We start from the raw sequence: 22,795 nt of genomic DNA on the forward strand, positions 1-22,795 counted from the left end.
TTTCTATGGTGCTGGGTTGCGTTGCTTTTGTGGCATGGGCTAGGATGAGTGTATCCCTCCCCCTCCCCGCTTTTCTGGTGGCAATCCATAGGGGCTGGGATGATTTGTATGGCATGCTTGAAAAATTCACGTGAATGGTCAGGAGCTTTGCATGCATAAGCTATATTAGATCCGATCTGTACAATTTCTCGGGTGCGGAGGGCGCAGGAAATAAACGTCATGAAACAAAACCAAAAAAGCCCTTACGAAACAGTTCCACCTTAAAAAAAAAAAAACACAGCACCCTCAACCTCCTTGGGGAAGGATAGAACCGCGAGGTCTGTGGGGTGGAACGCTGGAATCTATTAATTTTTAATATATACGCCCCGCCCCCTTTTTTCCTACGGGCAACCAATGAGAAGCGAGAGAAACTAATGAAGGAGGTGGGCCCCATTGGGTGGATGGGGGAAGTTTGGAAACTTTGTACTGTCTCAAAAGAAAAAAAGAAACGGAGGGCGGTGGGAGGAAACTCGTACCGTGATAGAAGCAGCGGCAGCAGTAAGAGGCGAAGGATCGTCTGAGTGATAACCAGGGTAAGCCATTCAGAGCTGATCCTGATGAACACTGAGAAGTGTTGGGGGTAGATTAACGGTATGAGATAGAATGGGATATTTGCTTGGGATGAGGGTTGGATATCTGGGGTGGGAACTCTTTGTTTTTGCCCCAGATACACAACCCCCCAATATCACCATGTTGATTACAGAAAGAATAGTCAACCCAAGGGGAATGGTTGGGTTGGCATGAATCGGTGAGGCATGGGGGGGGGGGCAGGTAAGCTTGGCTGGGTCTTTGCTATATTTTTTTATCTTTTGTGTTTTGATTTTGTCATCACCATTCAGTGCTTGGGAATTTTGTAGGCGTAGAGCTAAATACAGTATGTATGGTGTGTGTGTGTTGCTTAAGGGGCATCTTTGAGAGAGGTCTGTGGAGTGGGTGATCTATAGATAGGGCATAGATGTGGGGTCAACTGAAGTGAGGCTGGTGCAGATTTGGACCTATGGAAAGAAGGCACATTAGGGTGGTAGTGGAAGACAGACAGAGTGGTGGTGGTGGTTTCAGGTTGGGTGACATGAAAGAGATTGTGTGGGGCACAGGGTGGTCAGCTTTTGTGAGGTGCACTGGCTTTGTAGTGTGCCTGGGGACAGGGGAAATTGGGGGACGTATTTGTCCCCAAAGCTGACAATATGTGGACACCAAAGACTGGAAGGATAAGGATCCTAATTCTGTGTGCGCGTGACATTTTGCTTGTGATTCAGGCGACCCACCACAAACATGCGTCCCTGTCAAAATGTATATGGGACAAAGCGATTAAAAGCGCCCTGTGTGAATGCCTGTGTAGCTGAAAGCTGGCTGGCTTCGTCACTGCAAGAGGCTAAGTATCGCCGTGAATATGCATGTACCAGAACATGCTTGCGCGCACAATCCGAGAAACTCTTGTGCAACCTCAGAAAGGCTCATGAGTTTAAATGTGTCACAGGGAGTTACATAAGTGGTTCAGATTGCACATGCTTTTGCATGCGTAATGATGAGCACAAAACATTTTGCTTGAATTAGGGTGTGAATGAGCGAAAAACAAAATTCAGTCACAAAAGAGCTATACAAGTGAATCTGAATTTTTACATTAGAAAGGGTATGTTTAAATTGTGTAAAAACGTTTGTGCCAAGGAAGGTGTTCATGCAAGCTAGCATCTATACATGGAACCAGGTGTATATACTTGCCTATAGGAAACTGTGCGTACAAGGGGAAACTAACCACATAATTGTGCAAATGAGTGTCACCAGAAATAGGGCGGTATACGGATGAGTGTGAAACTCGTGAATGTAAAGTGTGTCAGCTCAGCCAGTAAAAGGCAGAGGTGTAGAGCAGGGGAATTCGTTCTCTGATCTTGGCATGCAAGATGGCAGCTCTTGCGCGGGCGAGACGTAAGAGTCAGTTGCATGCAGCCCCCAGGAAGTGAGCCTGTCTTTCTCAGAATCTGCGATGTGTGGCAGCTACGAAACTAACCGCTTCCTCTTTTGCTCTGCTGTGTGATGATATCAGCTGTCTTGCCGGCAGGGCTCAGCCTTGAAGCATTGTTCCGGGTGGCAGGAATGTGTGACATACAGTGACAATGCCTCTGTGCATGGTTAGAGTGTATTTTCTTCCATCACCCAGTAACCGCGGGTTGTCCAACCACAGGTACAGGATTGTGAGAATAGTTGAGCTAGACCTGACAAAAGTTCATCTAGATCAGCCTTTCCCCAACCCGCTGGCAGATGCTGGGACTTGTAGTCCAACACATCTGCGGGGCACCAGGTTGCAGAAGGCTGATGTAATTCAAAGCACTAGAAAGCAGAAGACCAGATGGTTTGGATTTCAACTCCCAGCATTCCTGACAATTGTCCATACTGCCTGAGGCTTTTGGAAGTTGAAGTCCTAAACATCTAGAGATTTATCTTGTAGTCACCAAGCCTGGTCTCTTCCAGGATTCTCTATTCCTGCTTTCTGACCTCCTCCCCATGGTTTCGCTGCCAAGAGCCATCTGTGGCCACTAACTATGCTCAGTCACTACAGCTCAGTTCTCCTCGTTGGGCTCCCTTAGGGTGGTTATTTTTTTAATCTAAATATTGTTTGGTACTTTGGCAGACTTGGGCTTCTCCTGAGCCTGCTCATACTTGTCTCATGTGTGGATGGTGCAGTTTTGGCTGCACAAGGACCCACGCTTGGAGGATGTTTGTTATTAGTATGTAGGACACTGGTGCTGAACATAGAGTGTCAGTCAGTAGAGGCTGGTGGCTCTGATATCAGTGTGGCTTGAATCCGCTCCGGGTTTTAGTCAGAACTCTAAAGGAGCTACCCAAGGTCCTTCCTTTAGAGTTCTGACTGAAACCCGGAGCAGATTCACTGCCCCACTGACATTGGAGCCATCAGCCTCCACTGGTGTCCATACAGCCGCTGTTGCTGAGAGAAAGCTTCTAGGTCTGTGAGGGTAGCTTTAAAACATGTGAAACATCTTATTTTGGAAATTAAGCAGTGTTGGTCCTACCATCCTGGGGTGCTTCCCCAGACATATAGCTCCTGGCTCCTGCCTTTCAAAAGACATTCATTCATTCATTCATTCATTCATTCATTTAATTTCTATGTCACCAGCTAGCTAGAGTTCTCTGAGCGGTTCCCAAAAATCATATCCCTAAACATGGCACGTTAAAAACACAATATAAAATCCTTAACATACCGAAATTTAAAACAATTCTGCAGCTATTCCATCTTTTCACCCCTTTGTGGGTTTTCTGAGGTAAGAAAAAAAGATGGAAGCAGCAGCAGGGGGAATGCAGGAGGATTATGAACAGAAAACTATGTCGTCTGGACACCTCGTAAAATGCCTTGAATGAGACAGGGCAAAAGCCTCGTCTGGAAGCCCCCCAAATGCATGGCTGTCATTGGGCTACCTCTAGCCCTGCGGTCGCCCAGGTTTTTTTATAGATATATACCCTCAGAACGGTTCCTCATATTGCTCTGGCATTTTGATTGGAACTGCCTTGGACTTGGAGACAGCAGGCCTCTGTATCTCCTGCACCCTGAATCTTGCAGCCAGGTTAGAGGCCGCACGATTTTGGAGAGGAGGGAGGTGTATGTGCCTTGTTAGCTTCAGGTTTTGGAAGCCCCATAGGCAAGACACCCTCAATGGCCAGTGTGGTGTAGTGGCTAGGTTGTTGGACTGGGAGTTGGGAGATCCGGGTTCTAGTCCCCACTTGGCCATGGAAACCCACTGGGTGACTTTGGGCCAGTCACAGACTCTCAGCCCAAGGTTGTTGTTAGAACATCAGAAGTGCCCTGCTGGATCAGACCAAGGGTCCATCTAGTCCAGCACTCTATTCACACAGTGGCCAACCAGCCATCGGCCAGGGATGAACAAGCAGGACATGTTGCAACGGCACCCTCCCACCCATGTGAGGATAAAGTGGCAAGGAGGAGGAGGATTATGTACGCTGCCTTGGGTTCCTTGCAGGAAAAAAAGGTGGGGTATAAATGCAATAATAAACAAAAAATTAAATGGGCCTCCTCCCTCAGTGAGTTGGCTTTCTCACCACCATTGTCACTACCTATTGTTCCTCCTCATCTTTCTTATCACTGATACCCTTTACTTGCTTGACAGACAAAGAGTCAGAGAGCAAGTAGGCCATGGCGTCCACTGCTCCTTCTCACGACTGTTGTCTGGATTAGAGTGAGAGGCAGGAGAACTAGCAGGTTGGAGTGGTAAAGTGGAGGAGTGAGCCCAGGGGGATCTTGTCAGTGGGCCCCTGCTAGGATGTGGACCCCCGGGAGCTGCCTGGCCATGCCTGCCCTTGACATCAGCCGTGTGTGTGTGTGTGTGTGTGTTTGTGTATGGTGAATAGGGTCCCAAACTGACCAGAGAAAATACAACAGCCTGAGGGGTCTTCAACATCAGAGTGATGTGCAGCAATTCACAGATGAAACTTCTCACAGCATGAAACTTCCCACACCTTAGATTTTTATTTATTTATTTCCTCCTTTGCTCATTCATTCATTCAAAGCATGTTTTATCCCGCTCTTCAGCCAAAGCTCTCAGAGGGGCTTACAAAGATCAGAAATAAGACAATCTGAGAGGCGTGACACAAAAGAAAAGGAGATTGAGAAAAGAGGGGGGGGGGGAGAAGCAAATACAGGCACTCAATTCTTCGTTGCCATGTTCAGCAAGTTCATATTATGCCCTAATAATGTTAGTGCCTTGACCTGCTTTTGGAGGTACAGCTGTGACAGCCGGTTTAAAAGTTGGCAACCCAATAGGTCTGTAGGTCTGGAAGATGGGTGGGAGCGTGTTATCGCTTGGAACCAGTTGCCAACAGCCATTGTTATCAGCAAGTCCTGGATCACAGCTCTTCAGGGGTTAGAGAAAGGAGGCTGGGAAAATCTCCCATTCTCTTTTTATTTCTTCTGCTCCCCCTCCTCAGCCTGCAAGTCCTGGAATGGAACTGGCACCCCCCAAGATGGGCGCTTCTGTTTCCCCAGCAACCAACTGGGCCCCTATTGTGACCTCGCTCCCTAGGCGTCTGGGTTACAATAGAGGCCGAGGCTCCATCTTTGTAGAAGACCTTTTTTAAAACCCAAACCCAAAAACAAAACCCTTTCCTTGAGGATGGGGTGGAGATAATATCCATGGATGTAGAACAAGGCTAAGAAGGGAATGGATCCCAGCTAAACTAGAGCAAGCCAAACTTGTATTTTGTCTCTCTTTTGACACCCCTATTGTTTTTCCTCCCCGCAGGAAGGAACTATGTCCCGCAAAGGGTGCCTCAGCGTCACAAAATATTTTCTCTTCATCTTCAACCTCTTCTTCTTTGTGAGTAACTAAGTGGGGGCAGGCCTGATGCCGGGCTAGATGGACCCAGAGTGGCCCACTTCTGGAGGGTGGGATATCATTAAAGAAGAATTGTAGTAGTATTTGCTAACATGGGCCTAATCTACACCAAGCAGGATACTGCCCTATGAAAGCGAGATGAAAGCGGTATATAAAAGGCAGGAGCCACACCAAGCAGGATGTAGCATTATAAAAGTGGTATATGGTACGTGTCAATGGGCCCCAGTGCACTTCAAATACTATAAAGCAATAGTGTGGCTCCTGCCTTTTATATACAGCTTTCATTCCATCTGCTTGGTGTAGATTAGGGCCACATCTTATAACCTCCTTTTTTAATTCTCTTCTTCTTCCCCCCTCCGCCTCCAGATCCTTGGAAGCCTTCTCTTCAGTTTTGGCTTATGGATACTTTTTGACCGAAATAGCTTTGCTACCCTCATCGGTAAGACCACGGAGCTCCCAATCCCATTCCCCATCCTCTTCTAACCCCCCCCCCCCCTTTCCAGGTTTGCTGGTAGTCTTCCATCCCAACTGGCGCTGCAACCCACCCTCTGGGCCCACTGGGGGACAGCTCTGGGGAATTAAAAAAAATCAGTCTTAATCACAGCACCCCACCCCATGTTTCCTACCTCCCATGTGGGTTACTGGTACATTTTGAAGTGCGGACGCTTATCATGACAGTCCCCCACAAATGAGTCTAAAATTGCAGGCAGTTGTGTTGATCCATGTCAAGACCCCTGTTCTAGCATTTTTCATCTCTACCTGGAGCAGGTCTTTTCTAAAACACATGGGTCTTAATTGCCCATTCAAGATCAAGCCACCCTGAAATACTTTACATTACAACAAGAAGCAATATATTGTTGCTGGAAAAATTCGTTTCCCACCCCCAGCTACTGTGAGTATTGCAGCTAAGAATTCGGATAGCAGTGTTGCAGTTGCGTCCCTGCTAGTGAAAGAGTGTTGGGACAGCATCCCTGTGAGCCCAGGTTCTGATACACCACTTCTCCCACCACATGGCCATTGTCAGCTCCTGTGTATCCTCTTTTGGGGCTCTTCAGAGGAGGGAAGCTTGTGGCATGTCCTGCAAAGGATTTTGGCTCCTTTGAACACAATCCGATAAGCAAGGATTGCTCCCCCTGAAGCCCCCTGCAAGGGGAAGAGCAGAGAAACCAGATGGCTGGAGAGGTGGACCCTTGAAATCTTCTCCACACCAACTTTGCCCTCTAGAGTTCCCAGCCAAGCCAGACTCTGGACTGATTTCTCTATTTCTCCCTTCCCCTGCAGGTTCGTCATATTATGCCCTAAAAGTCTGGTCCTATGTTTTCTGCGGTGTCGGCATCCTGACGATGCTGATGGGATTCCTCGGATGCCTGGGTTCCCTCAAGGAAATCAAGTGTATGCTTGGATTTGTAAGTTGTCTGTGGGGAGAAACAGGGAGCCAAAATTCTGGAGTTCTCTAAATAAGGGAAGTGGGTTGGAGCAGGGCATGCTGGGAAACGCCCTCTGTGGAAGCAGGAAGAGGTGGGTTTAAGACTGCGTGGGGATGGTGAGAAAAGCTAATTCCATGCTATGAATTATGAGGAAAGGGACTGAAAATTATAATGCCTCTTTATGAATACTATCGTATGTGCCATCTCAAAAAGGATATCGTAGAGCTGGAAAAACTGCAGGAAATGGCAACCGAAATCATTGAGTACTGGAGATGTCTGGAGCACATTTCCTATAAGGAGAGACAGTTCCATACACCAGAAATGGGCAGTGTCCATGGGGGTCATATTGCCCTACTGGGGCCTGCAGCTCTGCCCCCCCTCTGCCAGAGTTGCTGACAGCAAAATGGTGCCCCCCAAAAAAGAAGCAATTTTGCTTGCAAATGAGACGTGTGGGGAGCATGTCCCTTCTTCAGAAGCAAAATTGCGCTCCCAGGAGGCCGCAAATTCAACAGCAGTGGCAGATGGGGTGTGTGTAAAAAAAGACGGGGGGCATATGTGGCTCATGGAACAACCATCTACCCCTGAAATACACCAATTTGGCCAGTGTGGTGGAGAGATAAGCTGTCTCTAGATGAACTCAGCCCAGGAGGGGAAAAACAGAATACTTGTAAAATCCCAGGATAATGTAAACTTAGCAGGTACACCGCCAGTGTTCCTGGAAACAATGCCAAAGCCACCAGTCAGGGACAGTGCCAGCTATGCCACCCACATGCCGCCCACGCATGTAGGGAGCCAATGAACTCATGGTGGTGGGCACACGCCCCCACCCCAGCACATGTCTCTACATCACCACACCTGTAGAGTTTGTAAAATGACACCACAGCACCCACAGTCCATCAGCTCCAGTGTCACAGCTAGTAATGACTGCAAGTACTGCCAGTCCACAGCCATCTCTTCAGGCAGGGGTTCGAATCCCCGTACGTTCCTCACAAGCACTGTTTTGGAGCGCAACACAGTCAAAAGGAGGAAGGAGAACCCACATAGAAGGCTAGATTTCCAGGACGTTTTTGTAGCAGTCCCTACCTGCAGCCCTAGGAGATTGGCCTTTATTTATGATTTTTCTTCCTTTATTTATATTGTACACACATGTACATATACACACAAAAATGAACATGAAACTTTCTTGGTCCATTAGAACAAAAAAATCCAGACACAACAATAACATAATACTTTTCTCAGAACCACAAAGTAGTGAAAAAATGTTTGAGTTCTCCTGAGCTCTTCTTTAGGGTGACAACCAATACCCAGAGGACCTTTTTTTTTCTGCCGCTCCCAGATTGTGGAATGGCCTGCTGGGAGAGATTTGTCCACTTAAGAGTCTTCCGGAATTTAAGAAAGCCATAAAGACTGCTCTCTTCTGGCAAGCCTACCCAGTTGAATTTTAAGATGCCTTTTAATAATGTGCTGCTTTTAATAATGCATTAGTTTTTATATGTTTTAATCAATTATATGTATTTTAGGTGTTTGCATTTGTGTTGCACCCTGCCTCAATCCAGAGGGAGAGGCGGGTTATTATTATTATTATTATTATTATTATTATTATTATTTAGACTGGATGCTGAGTAAAAAATAAGGGGAAAAGGGGAGTTGGGGGAGGTGACCACTGATGGAACAGCCCCAAAGTCTGAAGTTGGTAACAGTCTGGATTTCTGAGTCTACATCTATAGAATCTCACTGTTAAGACTCTTACAAACTACAGACTTCAGGGTTTCTCCATCATGATCAGGTCCCCCCTCCTTTTTTGTCTTGTCCCATTGTCCCAGGAAAGTAGATTTAGAATTGCGGCCTGAAGTTGGAGTGCATCTGTAAATTGTGGCTTTTAGCTTTTATTTTTTTGTAAGGCTGCTATTCATTCTCCTTGGAAGCCTTCTGAGGTTTGTGTTTAGGAAAGGCAATAGTAAAAATTAATAAATTAGTAAATTTGGCATGCCTGCTTATAAAAAAAAAAGTTGTGGAAGCCTGGTGGACCTTGGCTGGGTTTTTCTGATCTCTCTCTTTCTCTTCGTTAACAGTATTTTGCCTTCCTGCTACTTCTCTTTCTGGCTCAAATCACCATTGGGATCCTGATATATACACAGCGCAATACGGTGAGTGAAGTCAGCAGCCACTGTGTCTCTGTCACATGGGAGGGTCACTGCAGGGCTGCCCCAAGATTCCTCACCACCACCTTGGTCAAATATATATATAAAAAAGTGATGCTTTCTCTCTCTATCTCCCTGCCCTTTTCCCATCATCCATTCCTAGTCCCTGGTCTGGTCTGCACATGTAATAGTTGAATGAGGTGGTAGAATGGACTGTACCACTTCAGACTGCAAATAGGGAGGAGGGTGTGAGACATTTTTTAATGCTCCTTTCCCTAACACTTGAAAGTCAAAGACTGACTAGGGACTCATTTACCAAGCAAGATATTCCACTATGAAAGCAGTATGAAAGCGGTATATAAAAGGCAGGAGCCACACTACTGCTTTATAGTCGTACTGAAGTGCACTGACAACTGTTGGGGCCCATGACACATCTACACCAAGCAGGCTATAATACTATGGAAGTGGTATGAAAGCAGTATATGGTATGTGTCATGGGTCCCAACAGTTGTCAGTGCACTTCAATACCATTATAAAGCAGTAGTGTGGCTCCTGCCTTTTATATACCGCTTTCATAGTGGAATATCTGCTTGGTGTAGATGAGCCCTAGCACTCTGTGAAGAATAATTCTAAGCCAGCTTATTTCCTGTGTGCTGTTTTCCACCACCACCACCACTTAGGCAGTTTTGTCTGTCGCCGGGGGAAACGGTTGTATTTTGTTTTTAAAAGTAATCCTGTACCGTTGTCTGTAGTGGAACATTCCTTTCCACCACCTCACAACTTTACCACTTTGTTCTGCTGCATGTGTAGACCAGCCCTAACCTTCCTGCACAGCACAGCACAGCCCAGGGAGGAGAGTGGTCAAAGAATGACAAGGGTAGCCAAAGGAAGAAAGATAGCCCTGGCCCAGTGTTCCCTTGCCCTCTCATGGTAGGCTCTTTCCTTCAGAGCCTTCCCTGTAGTGGGCCCGTATTTATAAAAAGCCCATCCCAGGGAGATCTGCCCAGCGTCAACTAAATAAGTTGAGGCACCAGGTTAAGACCTTCCTCTTCCAGTGGCCATTTCAGCTTTAATCTGTTGCTCTGATTTTTAACTTTACCGGTGGATCTTTTTCTAAAATCATTTTGTTATTTTCATTGTTGGATTTATTGTTTTAGTTATTGGCCCCAAACCATGGTTTTAGCCATGGCGGTTAAGCCGGAAAGCCGGGCTGTGTTCAGAAGACACCTTACATCATGGCTTTAACCATGGTGAATAAGGCCTTTTGCCTTATTCACCGTGGTTAAAGCTGTGGTTTAAGGTGTCTTCTGAACGGGGCCATTATTTTATTGTACTGTTGTCGTTTTATGATCGTAAGCCGTCCCAAGGGCACCTGCCAGTTGCGCAGTATACAAATTAAAATTGCATTGAAATTACAAGCAAAATTAAATTAAAATTAGACAGTGTTTGTGAAGCTCGGACAGGGACAGAGACAGGCAGGGAGGAAACTCGGGTGAAGTTGGGCACCCCTGAGTGTAGAGTTTCTTTGCTGGAGGCAAGGCCTGCTCTTTTCCTCCACCCTGGCTCCTCAGTCTCCATCTCCCAATGCAGATTTTATTCCCTCCACCCAGGCTTTTGGCAGGCTGTTGTTTTTTTAAAAAAACTCTTCCAAGCACCCAGCTTGTTTATGTATTTCATTATTTATTTGGCACCTTTGAAAAAAAAAGAACAATTAAGACAATTAAAGGTGCAACACTATGCATGTTCAGACAGAAAAAAAAGTTCTGCAATTCCCAGCACAGCTGGCTGGAGAATACTAGAAGCTGTAGGATTTTTTTTTCCCTGTCTAAACATGCATGTTGTAAATTATTCAGCGGTGTGTGTGGTAGGGTAGGAGGGAGCGGCTGTGAGGTTGCCACAAGGGTCAGCTAATCAGCACTCTGCACAGCCTTTTGGGAAAGGAGAGACAGGGTGTTGTGATGCCCGGAGTCAGCGCTCCGCACGGCTCTGGGAAAAAGAGAGAACGGGTTTCTCCAGAGTTCGGTTTGAAAGTTTATGGGGTGAATTTGCATCCAGACAAGGCTCACCCCTCGAGGTATGTCCTATCTTCACTCCCAATTTGGTTTTTTTTTTTTTTTAAGGAACCAGTGGAAACTGGGCACTTAGGGCTGGATCTAGATTGAGTCATACTCCGGGTAAACCTGTTGAAATCAATGGAACTTTAGTTAGATGATTAATTTAAATCCTGTTGATTTCAGTGGGTCTATTCTAAGTATAACTACATCTGGAGGCGAACCCTGGATTTTTACAGCCTTGCTTACAGGGGCTGCTGTGGTTTTCTTGCCTGTACCTGGACAGGTGTCGTGGAAACAAGCCGCATCCGTAGACTTAGGCCAGGCAGACAACTGGATAGCCTGCCTGCCTGCCTTTTTTGGTCATGCCAGACCAGGAGGACATGTTGGGAAATGGGATTGTTCCCACCCTTGCTACTGTTTGAAGACCTGACTTTGACCTTTCTCTACTTCCACCATACAGCTCAGCACAGTGGTTGGGGAATATGCAGAAGGCATCATTGCAAATTATGGGACAAAGAGTCCACTCTCGGATCAAGAAGAAAGCTGGGATTTTGTACAAGAGCAGGTAACGGTCCTTGCTTTGAAAAAAACAACATTCCACCTGGTGCTCACCTATACCAAGCAGGATATTCCACTATGAAAGTGAAATGAAAGTAGTATACAAAAGGCAGGAGCCACACTACTGCTTTATAGCGGTATTGAAGTGCACTACAGGATCTACGCTACTGCTTTATAGTGGTACTGAAGTGCACTGACAACTGTTGAGGCCCAGGACACATCTACAACAAGCAGGATATAACACTATGGAAGTGGTATTAGGGTGACCATATGAAAAGGAGGACAGGGATCCTGTATCTTTAACAGTTGTATTGGAAAGGGAATTTCAGCAGGTGTCATTTGTATATATGGGGAACCTGGTGAAATTCCCTCTTCATCACAACTGTTAAAGCTGCAGATGCCCTGCCCTCCTTTAATCTGGTCACTCTAGTATAGCTCCTGCACCTTTAACTGTTGTGATGAAGAGGGAATTTCACCAGGTTCTCCATATATACAAATATGACACCTGCTGAAATTCCCTTTTCTATGCAACAGTTAAAGATACAGGATCCCTGGCCTCCTTTTCATATGGTCACCCTAAGTGGTATGAAAGCGGTATATGGTCTGTGTCAATGGGCCCCTACAGTTGTCAGTGCACTTCAGTACCACTATAAAGCAGTAGTGTGGCTCCTGCCTTTTATATACCGCTTTCATACCACTTTCATAGTGGAATACCCTGCTTGGTGTAGATGAGCCCCCAGTTTCCTTTGCCATACCAATTAACTCCAGCTAGCTGCGGTCTTCTTCATGGACGGCCCCATCAGGGGTGCAGAACCTCAGGCCTGGGGCCACATCTGGCATGCCTGGGGTCCCACTCCAGCCCTCCTGTGTCCTCCAGACGGCCATGCCCCTGGCCACGAATCATTGGCTGATTTCCTGGCTATTGTGCAATTTCATCCCCATTCCGAAAGGCTGAAATGCCTCTTCTAAGACCTCATTACCTGCAACAAGAGCTTTGAGCTACAAAATGCTGGCCCCACCCCCTTTCGCCTTTGGCCCTGCCTACCACTGGGATGCATCCTGCATTCCCCAAGAGCTTCTCCAAAATGGGATTTGGCATTTGGGCTGAAAGACTTTCAACACCCCTGCTGTAGACCTTTTCATTCCATCATTGTTACTATTAATAAAATTATTACCGTATTTCTTCAATTCTAAGACGCCATCGATTGTAAGATGCACACTAATTTCAGTACCACCAACAGAAAAAAAGCTTTGATTCTAAGAAATAATAAACGCACCCGCGATTCTAAGACGCACCCCGTTTTTAGAGATGTTTATATGGGGGAAAAGGTGTGTCTTAGAATCGAAGAAATACGGTATTATTAAAATTGGACGCCGACTGCAAATCTACACGTCGTACTGAAGGCGCTTGCGTGCGCCTCCAGTGCGCCTTCAAAACGATGGTGTAGACGGCGAAAGAAGAGACGGAGGAAGAGACGGAGGAGCTTCTAACTAACTTCTCTCCAGCCCTGACTGACTCCTGAGAGTGCTGAGTCACTGTCTGCTGTGTCACTTCCTGATTGGGCGAGTATTCCTTCAATCAAAGTCTGTGTCCCTGACTTCCTCTTCCATCTGACTTCCTGTGTGTCTCACTTAGTTCTACCTATTGATACAGAGGCGGCTGGGGAACCGGCCGCGTCCTTACCGCCGCCGCCACCTCCCCGCCGGCCTCCTGCTGCCGGGCTAAGAGCCACCCAGGTCGGAGAGCTTGGCGGAAGCGGAAGCTGAGCTCTCTGACCCGGGTGGCTCTTACCCCGGCAGCAGGAGGCCTCCTCCGCCTCCTCCTCCTCCCCGCCGGCCTCCTGCTGCTGGGGTAAGAGCCACCCGGGTCAGACTTCGAGTACATCCTTTGAAACCAAAGGGGCTTAAGTGTATCATTGTGCCTAGTCAAAGCATGACTAAGTCTGGATCCAACCTGTTGTTATTATTTCCTGCTTTTGTTCCACAATGTGACTCAAGGCCAAGCATGTAAGGCAGGGGGTGGGGGAACTTTTTCAGACCAAGAACTGAATTCCAATCTGGGAAAGGTCTCCAGGGCTGCCTTCCTTCTGGGGGCGTGTCAAAAGGCAAAGGGGGCAGGGCCCAAACGGATAATGAGTGATTGTAAACTTACTCAGGGCATGGCCAGACGGGGCGATATGCTGGGGATCGTCGCTGTGCGTCCACATGACGCACAAGGGATCCCAAGAGAAGGGAGGGATGATCCCTGCATTTCCCCCAGGATATGACCCTACACATTTTTCTCGCTTTTTCCCGCGGTCCCGGGACGATCCCAAGACCGCGGGATGTGTGGGCAGCCATCCTGGTATAGTCCTGGCTCCTCACGAGTTAACATGAGGAGTCGGGAACCGGGCACAGGGCATGGAGCTCTGCAAGCTCTCTGTGCCCATCAGGGGTGGGGGGGAGCGGGGGTGGGGCTCTTTTTAAAAAAAACAAAACCCTATCTGTTTCTTTAAAAAAAAATGCCGGGCGCGACGTCCTCTTCCTCCTGGGACGTTGCGCGCTGCATGTAGACAAGGGGGACGATCTCGCTATCATCATATCACGAGATCATCCCCCTCCACCCTCCTCGTCTTGCCATGCCCTCAGAAGGAAGCAAGACTGAATCACTCAAAGCTCCCCCCCCCCCGAGCTGTGCCCTCCCACCCTGAAGGAAAAGCTCTTATGTCCGATCAGCAGGTGATCAGAGATAAGAGCTTTTCCTTGCCCAGAGCTGAGAAAAGGAGACCTTTTCAGTGCTCAGCAGAGAAAAGCTCTTCATCAGCTGCTGATTGGACATGAGAGCTTTTCCTTGCTGGGAGAGGTGACAGGGCCTGGGGGAGAAGCTGGCTGGCTGGGTGGGGACCTGCTGTGGCCCAGATCTGGCCCATGGGCAGACATTCCCCATGCCTCATGTAAGAGTTCCCATGGAGTCTCCATCCAGGCACTGAACAGCCCCACGCCTACTGACCTTCAGCAAGGTGGCTGCATCGCAGGCCTGCCAACCACATCTTTTCTCCGCCAGTAGCTCTGCCTCTTGCAGAGAGATGAGAAGCGATGGCTCTCGTACCATGGTGAACTCTTTCGGACAGGGTAGCTTTCCCTCCCGCCCCCCACTATTTCCTCCACCTCCTTCTCATTGGCTTCAACCCACCACCTTTTTGGTTCTAGCTCCAGTGCTGCGGATGGACATCCTACAAGGACTGGACGGAGAACCACGCCATCAAAAACTCCTCCGTATTGCTCTACCCTTGCTCCTGTCGTAACGACTCTCAGCCTGGCCATCCAGAGACCAACAACACAGCAAGTGATGCACCCACAGGCCTCTGCAGAGCTGAGGGAGAGTGGCCAGTCTATAAGGAAGTGAGTAGCTTAAGCACCACTTGGAGGGGAGAGGAAGCTCACCACCTTTTTGTGCTTAACATTCAAAGTTTGTCATCAGCAGTTCTGGATCTGTTCTCCAGGGCCTTGAATGTCCCTTGGTCCCAAGGGAAGATATTTTGCTTAGCTTAGTTGCCTTGCAGGGGGAAGTTTTCAAGGGCGATTGCAGCTAAGAAGGGAAGGATTAACTTTCCCATTCCCACATGCTGCAACACCCCAGTCCAAAATCTTTCTTTGCATGGCATTTAGTCTTCAGAAAGACACGTTTTCTTATTGGTTCGCTCTGATCTGGAGCAGGGTACTAGTAAATGGAAGAACTGATTCGATTTGATTTGGATGGGAAACTAATTGGTTGGCTTTCCCTCCCATGAAATTGAAATAAATCCTAGTAATGATTTCAGCATTTGAACGTAAACATATAAATCAACATATGCCACTTTTCTGTAGAGTTTGTGTCCTGTGGGCCTGGATCCCACATCAAAAAATGCAGTAGTAACATCCCTGCTTCTCATGATTTTTTTCTTTTTTAGTTCAGGAAAGAGATGGCTAAGGAATGAGAGCGCATAATCGATTATAAAAGGGTGTTTGAGTTGGAATATATGGATAAAGATGTTGTTGTCCCGCTGAATGATTCACGGTTCATGAATCTCATCGTTCTTGAACTGTGAATCACCCAGTGAAATTGAAGAGTTTATTCTCTTATTCATTCATTCATTGGCAGTTCATTCAGGAGAGACAAAAGGGTGCTGCCTCTTCACACCATGCATGATTAATTTGTGGAACTCACTGCCCCATGATGTCAGGATGGCCATGGGCGTAGGTACCTTGGAAAGGGGATCAGAGAGGTTCTTGGAGGATAGGACTAGTGGTGGCTGTTGGCCAGTAAAGCTAAATGGAACCTCCACGTGTAGCTTAGCATCTCTTAGGGACATATGGATTGTGTTAAATCCATTCTGTTTCCATTTCACCGATTGTCAGGTGTCTTTCATTCTGTCATCTGCTCATTCACCGACTCGGGTTTTTAAAACCAGACTCTTGCTTGGCTTGCGCTAATTTGCCATAGCAAATGTTTAAGGGTGTTTTAAAGATGTTTTAATCATGTATGGTATGTTTTTAATCAGTTTTTAATGTGTATTTTATATCATGTTTTTATACTGCTTGTTTTATACTTTGAATGATTTTAGTTTTTGTGAACCGCCCAGGGAGCTTCGGCCATTGGGTGGTATAAAAATGCAATAAATAATAACAAAGCACACACCCAGTGAAAAACTGGTCCACAAGTCCGTGGAATTCGTGCAACGTGGAAAAAGTTGGTCCGCTACAGAATCCGCAGGTCAGGTTCATAGAAATCTGAACTCATTTGATTCCATCCTGGATTTCTCTCACATCCCTTCAGTATCTCTGCATCCCAGCATGCGGAAAGTGGGGGTTGGCTGGTGTATTTCCTTCATGGCCTGCTTGTAGGGTTCCTGGATGCATTTGGTTGGCAGAAAAGATACCCCACTCCAGCAGAACACGGCATACATTTTCAACCAGTGATGTGGGACGAAGCAATTCTCCAAAATGGAACATTTTCCAGGGCTTGAATTTTCCCATTTCATATATTCATTAGTAGCAACATACGGATGCCAGTTGCAGATAGAATATTAGGAAAGCTTGGCAAAATTGTAGATGTGTGGCTGTCAGCATATCACACACAGTTCTTTGGGTTACTAAAATTTATTAGTGCAGCCTTCTTTAACCTGGTGCCCTCCAGATGTGTTGGACTACGGCTCCCAGCATTCCCAGCCACCATGGCCATTGCTGGCTGGAGGATGGTGGGAGTTGTAGTCCAACACATCTGGAGAGGACCAAGTTGAGGAGTTTTCAGTACTTACCTCTATACATGCTATTGCTTTTACCTTTTTTTTTACAAGTATTCCAATAATAATGTGTACATAATATAATAATTAAATCACATTAAGGGTGCTTTAATTCTCCCTCTCATTTGAGTCAAATATTTTCTGGTTTATAGGGACAAAAAATTAACATGGGTTACTTTTTTAAAAAAATTGTTTACTAAATTCAAGTGTGTGCTAAATTAGATCACCCTCTAGGACAAGGCTGGGCAGAAAGTAGATCTCCAGATGTTTTGGACTTCATTTCCTAGCATTCCTGGTCATACTGGCAGGGGCTTCTGGGAGTTGAAGGCCAAAACATCTGGAGATCTACTTTCTGCCCACCCCTGTTGTAGGGCATCAGAAAATTTTCCAATGCAAGCTGAAAATTTTCCAATCGACATTTCCTATGCAAAGTAGCCTTATTTGTGTAGACAAATTTTCCAATGTTGAAATTTTCTGGAAACCCCCCCCCATGTTATGTTTTTCAACACAGCTTCCCCTCTTTAACAAACTTTTGTCCAATCGCAGGGTTGCACAGACAACGTCAAGACCTGGCTGACCAATAACATCATCACTATAGTGGGGATCTGCCTTGGGATCGCTCTCCTGGAGGTAAGAGCTCTTGACCAGCTGTTACACTTCCACAGGTACAGCTTTAGTTCCACAGGTGCTGCAGTTGTACAAGGAGGTGGAGAGGACTACTGGGCTGGCTCAAAGCATTGTGCTTCCAGAAACAGAGCAGCAAGAGAATCTGCCACCAGATGGTGCTGAGTAAAGCTGTAGGTGGTGCCTGTAGCACAGCTCCAGTCTTGGCCACACTAAGTGCTGCTGGCTGACAGCAGAAGTGCGTATTTTTGTGTAAGCGAGAAAGAGTGCACTTCCCCTTCCCCATTCTAAACCTTTCTTATAGTTCCTGAAGCTGCTGTGCATGGTACTGATCAGCATCCTAGAGCACGGGGACTTGCATAGTGGTGGCTCCCAGGAGATCCTCTACTTCCCCAGCAGGTGGCGCACGGCTGCATTTGTGTACATGCATGGATGTTCTCTGCTTTCTGGCATGCCTTGTTATGGTAGCTACCGTATTTCTTCGATTGTAAGACGCCATCAATTGTAAGACACACACTAATTTCAGTACCACCAACAGGAAAAAACAAAACCCTAAGGCACACCCATGATTCTAAGACGAACCCCATTTTCAGAGATGTTTATATGGGAAAAAAGTGCGTCTCAGAATCGAAGAAATAGGGTACATGCATTTGTGTCTGCCTATGCTGGTGTGTGTGTATTACCTTCACTACCCACCCACCCCCAACATCCATTTCTTGTAGGCTGTTTTGCTTATGTGTGCATGCATCAGAAGGCTACCAATTTAAGTTGTGTGTGTGTGTACATTGACTAGGGAAACTGCTGTCATCTCCAAAAAAACCCATCATTACTTGCTTGTATATTGACAAGTCTGTACTCCACCCACCTACCCTGGCCTCGAGTGATTGTGTGATTCCCATGAATGCACTTGAACCACAGATGGAAAGGTTGGGTTCACACAAGTTAACCCACCCAGTGTGGGTTGTTGTTCAACTGTGGATTATTGTGTTGTCTGAACGCAGTGCATTTTCCCATGGGGTTGCTCATTAACTATGCAGTGTGGCTTGTTAACCACCACCCTGAATAACCCAACAAGAAGCCATGGTCCTCAAGGTTGCCTATTAGAGAAAAATAAGCCACACTGCATGGTTAACAAGCCACCCTGTGGAAAACACTCTGCGTTCAGACAACACAATAACCCATGGTGGGCTAGTGTGTCGTGTGAACCTGGTCTTTCTGGGCTTGAGGAATTCTCCCTCACTGGCTTTCTGGGTTGGGTACATGTGTGGACTCTCATGTTAAGGGCAGACTATTTCTGCTGGTTTCACAGGGTGGGTTCCAAATTTAGAACAGACCCATTCATTTAAATCAATGAGACTTAGATGTAACTAACTTAAGTCCCATTGATTCCAATGGGTCTACTCTAAATAGAACTAAATCTGAAATGATCCATTTTGAGTGGGTGGGGGCAAAACCGCAGTTGCCAGTGCTGCTGCTAAGCCACCCTACCGATTTTAAAAACCTTAAGGCATGGTGTATAATCAGGGCTTGGATGTTAAGCGAGGAAATACGGAGGAAATTCAGAATACAGAGAGAACAACGGTCTGCACTTCCCGTTAGTCCCCTTTGGGTCTGGAATCGATGTGGTATCACTTCATGACATGAATCCGAACTTCAAAATGGAGAGGGTTAAAAACGTCTCCTCCTCCTCTTGTCAGAATACTCCCTGGGCACAGCGCCTGGGCCATAAGAATTCCAACGCTGCCATTCTTTGTCTTTGCTGCTGCCGCCGCCTCCAACCATCCAGTTGATGGACTCTGTCTTCGAACACCCACCTGCGGAGGGCTTGCATGTGTTGGGTGCCATGGTTATGCACAAGATTGGTCTTCTTGCGGTTCTCAGCGCACACACCCCTGCTGCGTGTTTAGGCCTGTCTGTGAATGCTCGGTCTTGGTGTGATGAGCCATACAAAGTGATGCACGTCAGACGCTGTCGCTCTTGTGTTCTTTCCTTCTTGTTCTCTTCAGCTCCACCCTTAGTCACTCTCCAAAACCTGTTGTGTCTCCCTTTAAATGTATTTGTTTTTAATCTTTCCACTACCTGCTGCACAGGGACATCTACCTGGAGTACTGGCAAGGTAATTTACTCCAGCCTAAACGGGAGGGGATTTAGCTTCATCCCACTTTTCTGCCAAAAAAATGGTGCTCGGGACGACGAAAGATAAAGTACAGATTAAAAACCAAATATTAACTAAAGCATAATAAAAACAAATAATTTAATTAGAATTGACATCACAGTAGCTGCTGCTTATCTGCCTGTTTCAGCACCTTTCTCCCCACTTTTCAGCACCTGTATCAGCAGCTTTGCCTCCCCACCTTTCCCTATTTCCTCCTCGCAGGTCAACGGCATGTACCTATCCTGTGTGCTGTTTGGCAAAGAAAGCTTTGTTGCCCCTAAGTGGCGAGGAGAGAAGAAACTATACAGAACAACTGGGCCCAGGATCTAACTGTGCTTCACAAATCTGAACAGCCAACAGGGAGAGAGAGAAAGAGAGAGAGAGTGTGCAAGCGCCAGGGGGAGAGAGAGAAAAACCAAGCGCAGCAGAGAATAAAGTTAAAAGACTAAAATGCAACAGGGAATTCACAGTGAGGAGTGGTTATTTCTAGGGAGGGAGAAAATGGGGGAGAGGGGTTCTTACCTCTCGAACTAACAGTGGCAACCCTCCAGCCCCCCTCCAAGGCAGTTCTGATCTCTTCTGTCTCCTTTCATCAGTGGCGGGTGGTGCCCATTGGGACTGGTGGGGAAGAGAGCAGGTCAAGGAATAGTAGGTGGAGCCGAAGTGTCACAGTAGGCGAAGCCAAGGGGGTCATACTGATCTACAGCAGGCAAATTAACATTTGAGAATATTGGTTCAACCCTATGCATGTTTAGACGGGCAAAGGCCCTTCAACTCCCAGCATGCCCCAGCCAGCATGCTGTAGGACTTTTTTTTGGACTAAACATGCAGGAAACAGATTGCACCCTCTGCTTGAAAAGAGGATTGGGTGGGTGTATGGGGTGGGGGGGAAGCCACACAGAAACACTCTCTTGGTCCCGTATTTTTTTGTTCCAGTAACAATGCCCTTTGCGCAGAGAAAGCAAGGCAAGTGTCTTCTGGACCATTTGTGCAAAGTAGAGGGAATGATCTCATACACATACATAAACAAACACACAACTTTACACACACTTTTATTCTCTTACTTTCCTTTCCTTACTTAAAGCACTTTGGGGCTGAATCCAAATTGATGCTGCCCCACATGCACAAAGCAACAAGCCTTTCATCCTTGCATTTGCTTAAGGATTTTAGCCGGGAGTCACTTCCGGTCACTGTTCTAAATTCCAAGACCCACGTCTGGAGCAAGCAGTTACAATACGGGGCGCTTTATTTTTGATTCCTTGCCTAGTGAATCCCCTAGTGAACACGCCTCTTTGACGTGACAGCATTGCAATTGCTCTTAACAAGCTCTTTCTCTTCCCGCAGCTCTGCCTCATGACGCTATCGATGTTTCTGTGTAGGACCATGGGTCCCAACTACGACAAACTTGCCCGCTATTCCTAGGAATTGAATCTCTGCTTCCCAGATTCCCCACTTTCACAGGGGGCAGTATTGGAAATAATTCCCTCCAACTCAACCATTCTGCTTCAGGGTTTTTTTTTTTTTTTTAAATGTGACTGCAGGGTTGCAAGGCTTCTTGGGAAGGGGTTCTCCTCTTACCTTGACCAACCGTTACCCTGATGAACACAACCAACCCTGCAGGTACCAGCCAAAAACGGAAAGGTTTCTTCTGAGCAAGACTATCCCGCTTCATACAGCTGAACAGATTATTTAGCTCTTCAATCATCTCCAACATTGGCCATTACGAAATTTGGCGAGTAAAACCCTAAAATAAGACCTAGTTCCTACATGTTCATATTACTTTGCCTTGTGAACGTTCAGATTCAAGTCTTGAGCCGGCTTCAGTATGAAGAAAGCGGTTTGGCAGGAAAGTAACTCTTTGCTAGGCTCTGGTAGATTACTAAATACAACCTGGATACCAAATGTTTTTCCCCCCAACCACTTTTAAAAATCACTGTAATAAAGACCCCATAAATCCCTTAATAAGCTTGTTTTGGCACTAAAGCTAGAAATCTTGCCCTTATTGGTATTAAAACAAATCAGACATTAAAATGTAAATTTGAAATTGGCAATATACCATTGAGTTAAGACCTCTAGCAGAGAAACAAGGGCTGTGACAACTGGGCTGATGAACCAGGTTTTTGTTGTTTTGGGGGTGCACTTTGTTCAATTCCCAGGACTTTGACGTCACCTTCCGAGTGCTGGAGGTGGTTTATGCAAAGGCTCTTACAATGTCTCCACATCTGGAGTTAGTCTGTTCTATGCCATTCCTTTAACCCACTTCACAGTACTTAGCCTGTTGTATTGCAATCTCTTAAGTCACCTCGACTCAATTTGACTAGCACATGCTGAAAATGCCTTCTTGCGAAGGTTGGATTCCCTGCCCCCCCAAAAAAGTTTGATCTAAATTTCGTTCCGTCGCAAGCCCTACATTCAAGCAGCTGACTTCCAGTAAATTTAATATGCTCTCTCATTCTGACAGCTCTTTGCATTTGCAAAAACTTCAAAGCCCATACTTTGCCCTGGCAAAGATTTATCTCCCTTAGTAGTTGGGACACATCTACACCTGAATTCCCAGTCTTTGTCTGGGACTTGGGAAAAGGCAGCCCTTACTTGCACCTAGCCTGTGCATGTACACATTGATGCTCTTCCAGACGTTAAGATGGAGCCATGTTACACCCACCCCAATCCAATTCCTGATAAACATATGAAATAATGATTGCTGAAAGATAAGAGTGACCAGGTACGATTGTCATGGCTTCGTGTTCTGTCCTACAGGTCTACTGCTGTATAGTGGCAGACAGGAAAACCTACTTTTAACTTTTGCGGTATTTGTGTATTTATGTATATATTACATTTGGGTTTGTTTATGGAATTGTGAGGGGAAACAGGTTGAGAGGAAGGCTGGACTGGAATGAGGTACACGTACAATTTCACCTCTCTCCTCAGCTTGTTACTTTTTGTTCTTAAAATATTTGGTTGCAGGTTTGTTTTTGTATTCAATTATTTTGTAAGTAAATAAATAAAAATAGATCCACCAGTGGTCATTTTTGGTTCTTTGTACTTGGGGAATTTAAACAGCCAACCAGATGTCTACTAGAAAGGATGGCCAAATAAGACATTGATTGTTGCAGGATTATGCCAATCCAGCAACACCAGCCAACCGGAGTAAGGGGTGGGGCTGCTGATGCATTCTT

At 46.4% G+C, this 22,795-nt stretch overlaps 1 protein-coding gene across 1 annotated transcript; it reads left to right on the forward strand.

Moving 5' to 3' along the window:
• The first annotated feature begins 483 nt into the window (after window positions 1-483).
• On the forward strand, window positions 484-22,636 carry CD37 (CD37 molecule). The gene is made up of 10 exons (XM_063137668.1): window positions 484-572; window positions 5,307-5,381; window positions 5,766-5,838; window positions 6,681-6,805; window positions 8,899-8,973; window positions 11,482-11,586; window positions 14,769-14,960; window positions 17,387-17,470; window positions 20,964-22,146; window positions 22,177-22,636. Exons 2-9 carry the CDS (start codon window positions 5,316-5,318, stop codon window positions 21,039-21,041), a joined length of 798 nt encoding a protein of 265 aa, XP_062993738.1. The 5' UTR covers window positions 484-572; window positions 5,307-5,315; the 3' UTR covers window positions 21,042-22,146; window positions 22,177-22,636.
• Window positions 22,637-22,795: the final 159 nt, after the last annotated feature.

The sequence above is a fragment of the Elgaria multicarinata genome, chromosome 11 (genome assembly GCF_023053635.1).
Source record: "Elgaria multicarinata webbii isolate HBS135686 ecotype San Diego chromosome 11, rElgMul1.1.pri, whole genome shotgun sequence".
Classification (NCBI taxonomy): domain Eukaryota; kingdom Metazoa; phylum Chordata; class Lepidosauria; order Squamata; family Anguidae; genus Elgaria; species Elgaria multicarinata.

Bases quoted from the DNA above. Each gene is read 5' to 3' on its own strand.
- CD37 (XM_063137668.1), top strand. From the start codon at position 5,316: ATGTCCCGCAAAGGGTGCCTCAGCGTCACAAAATATTTTCTCTTCATC. The intron at 14,961-17,386 runs GTGAGTAGCTTA...GTCCAATCGCAG, and splicing joins AGTGGCCAGTCTATAAGGAA to GGTTGCACAGACAACGTCAA. The intron at 17,471-20,963 runs GTAAGAGCTCTT...CTCTTCCCGCAG, and splicing joins TTGGGATCGCTCTCCTGGAG to CTCTGCCTCATGACGCTATC.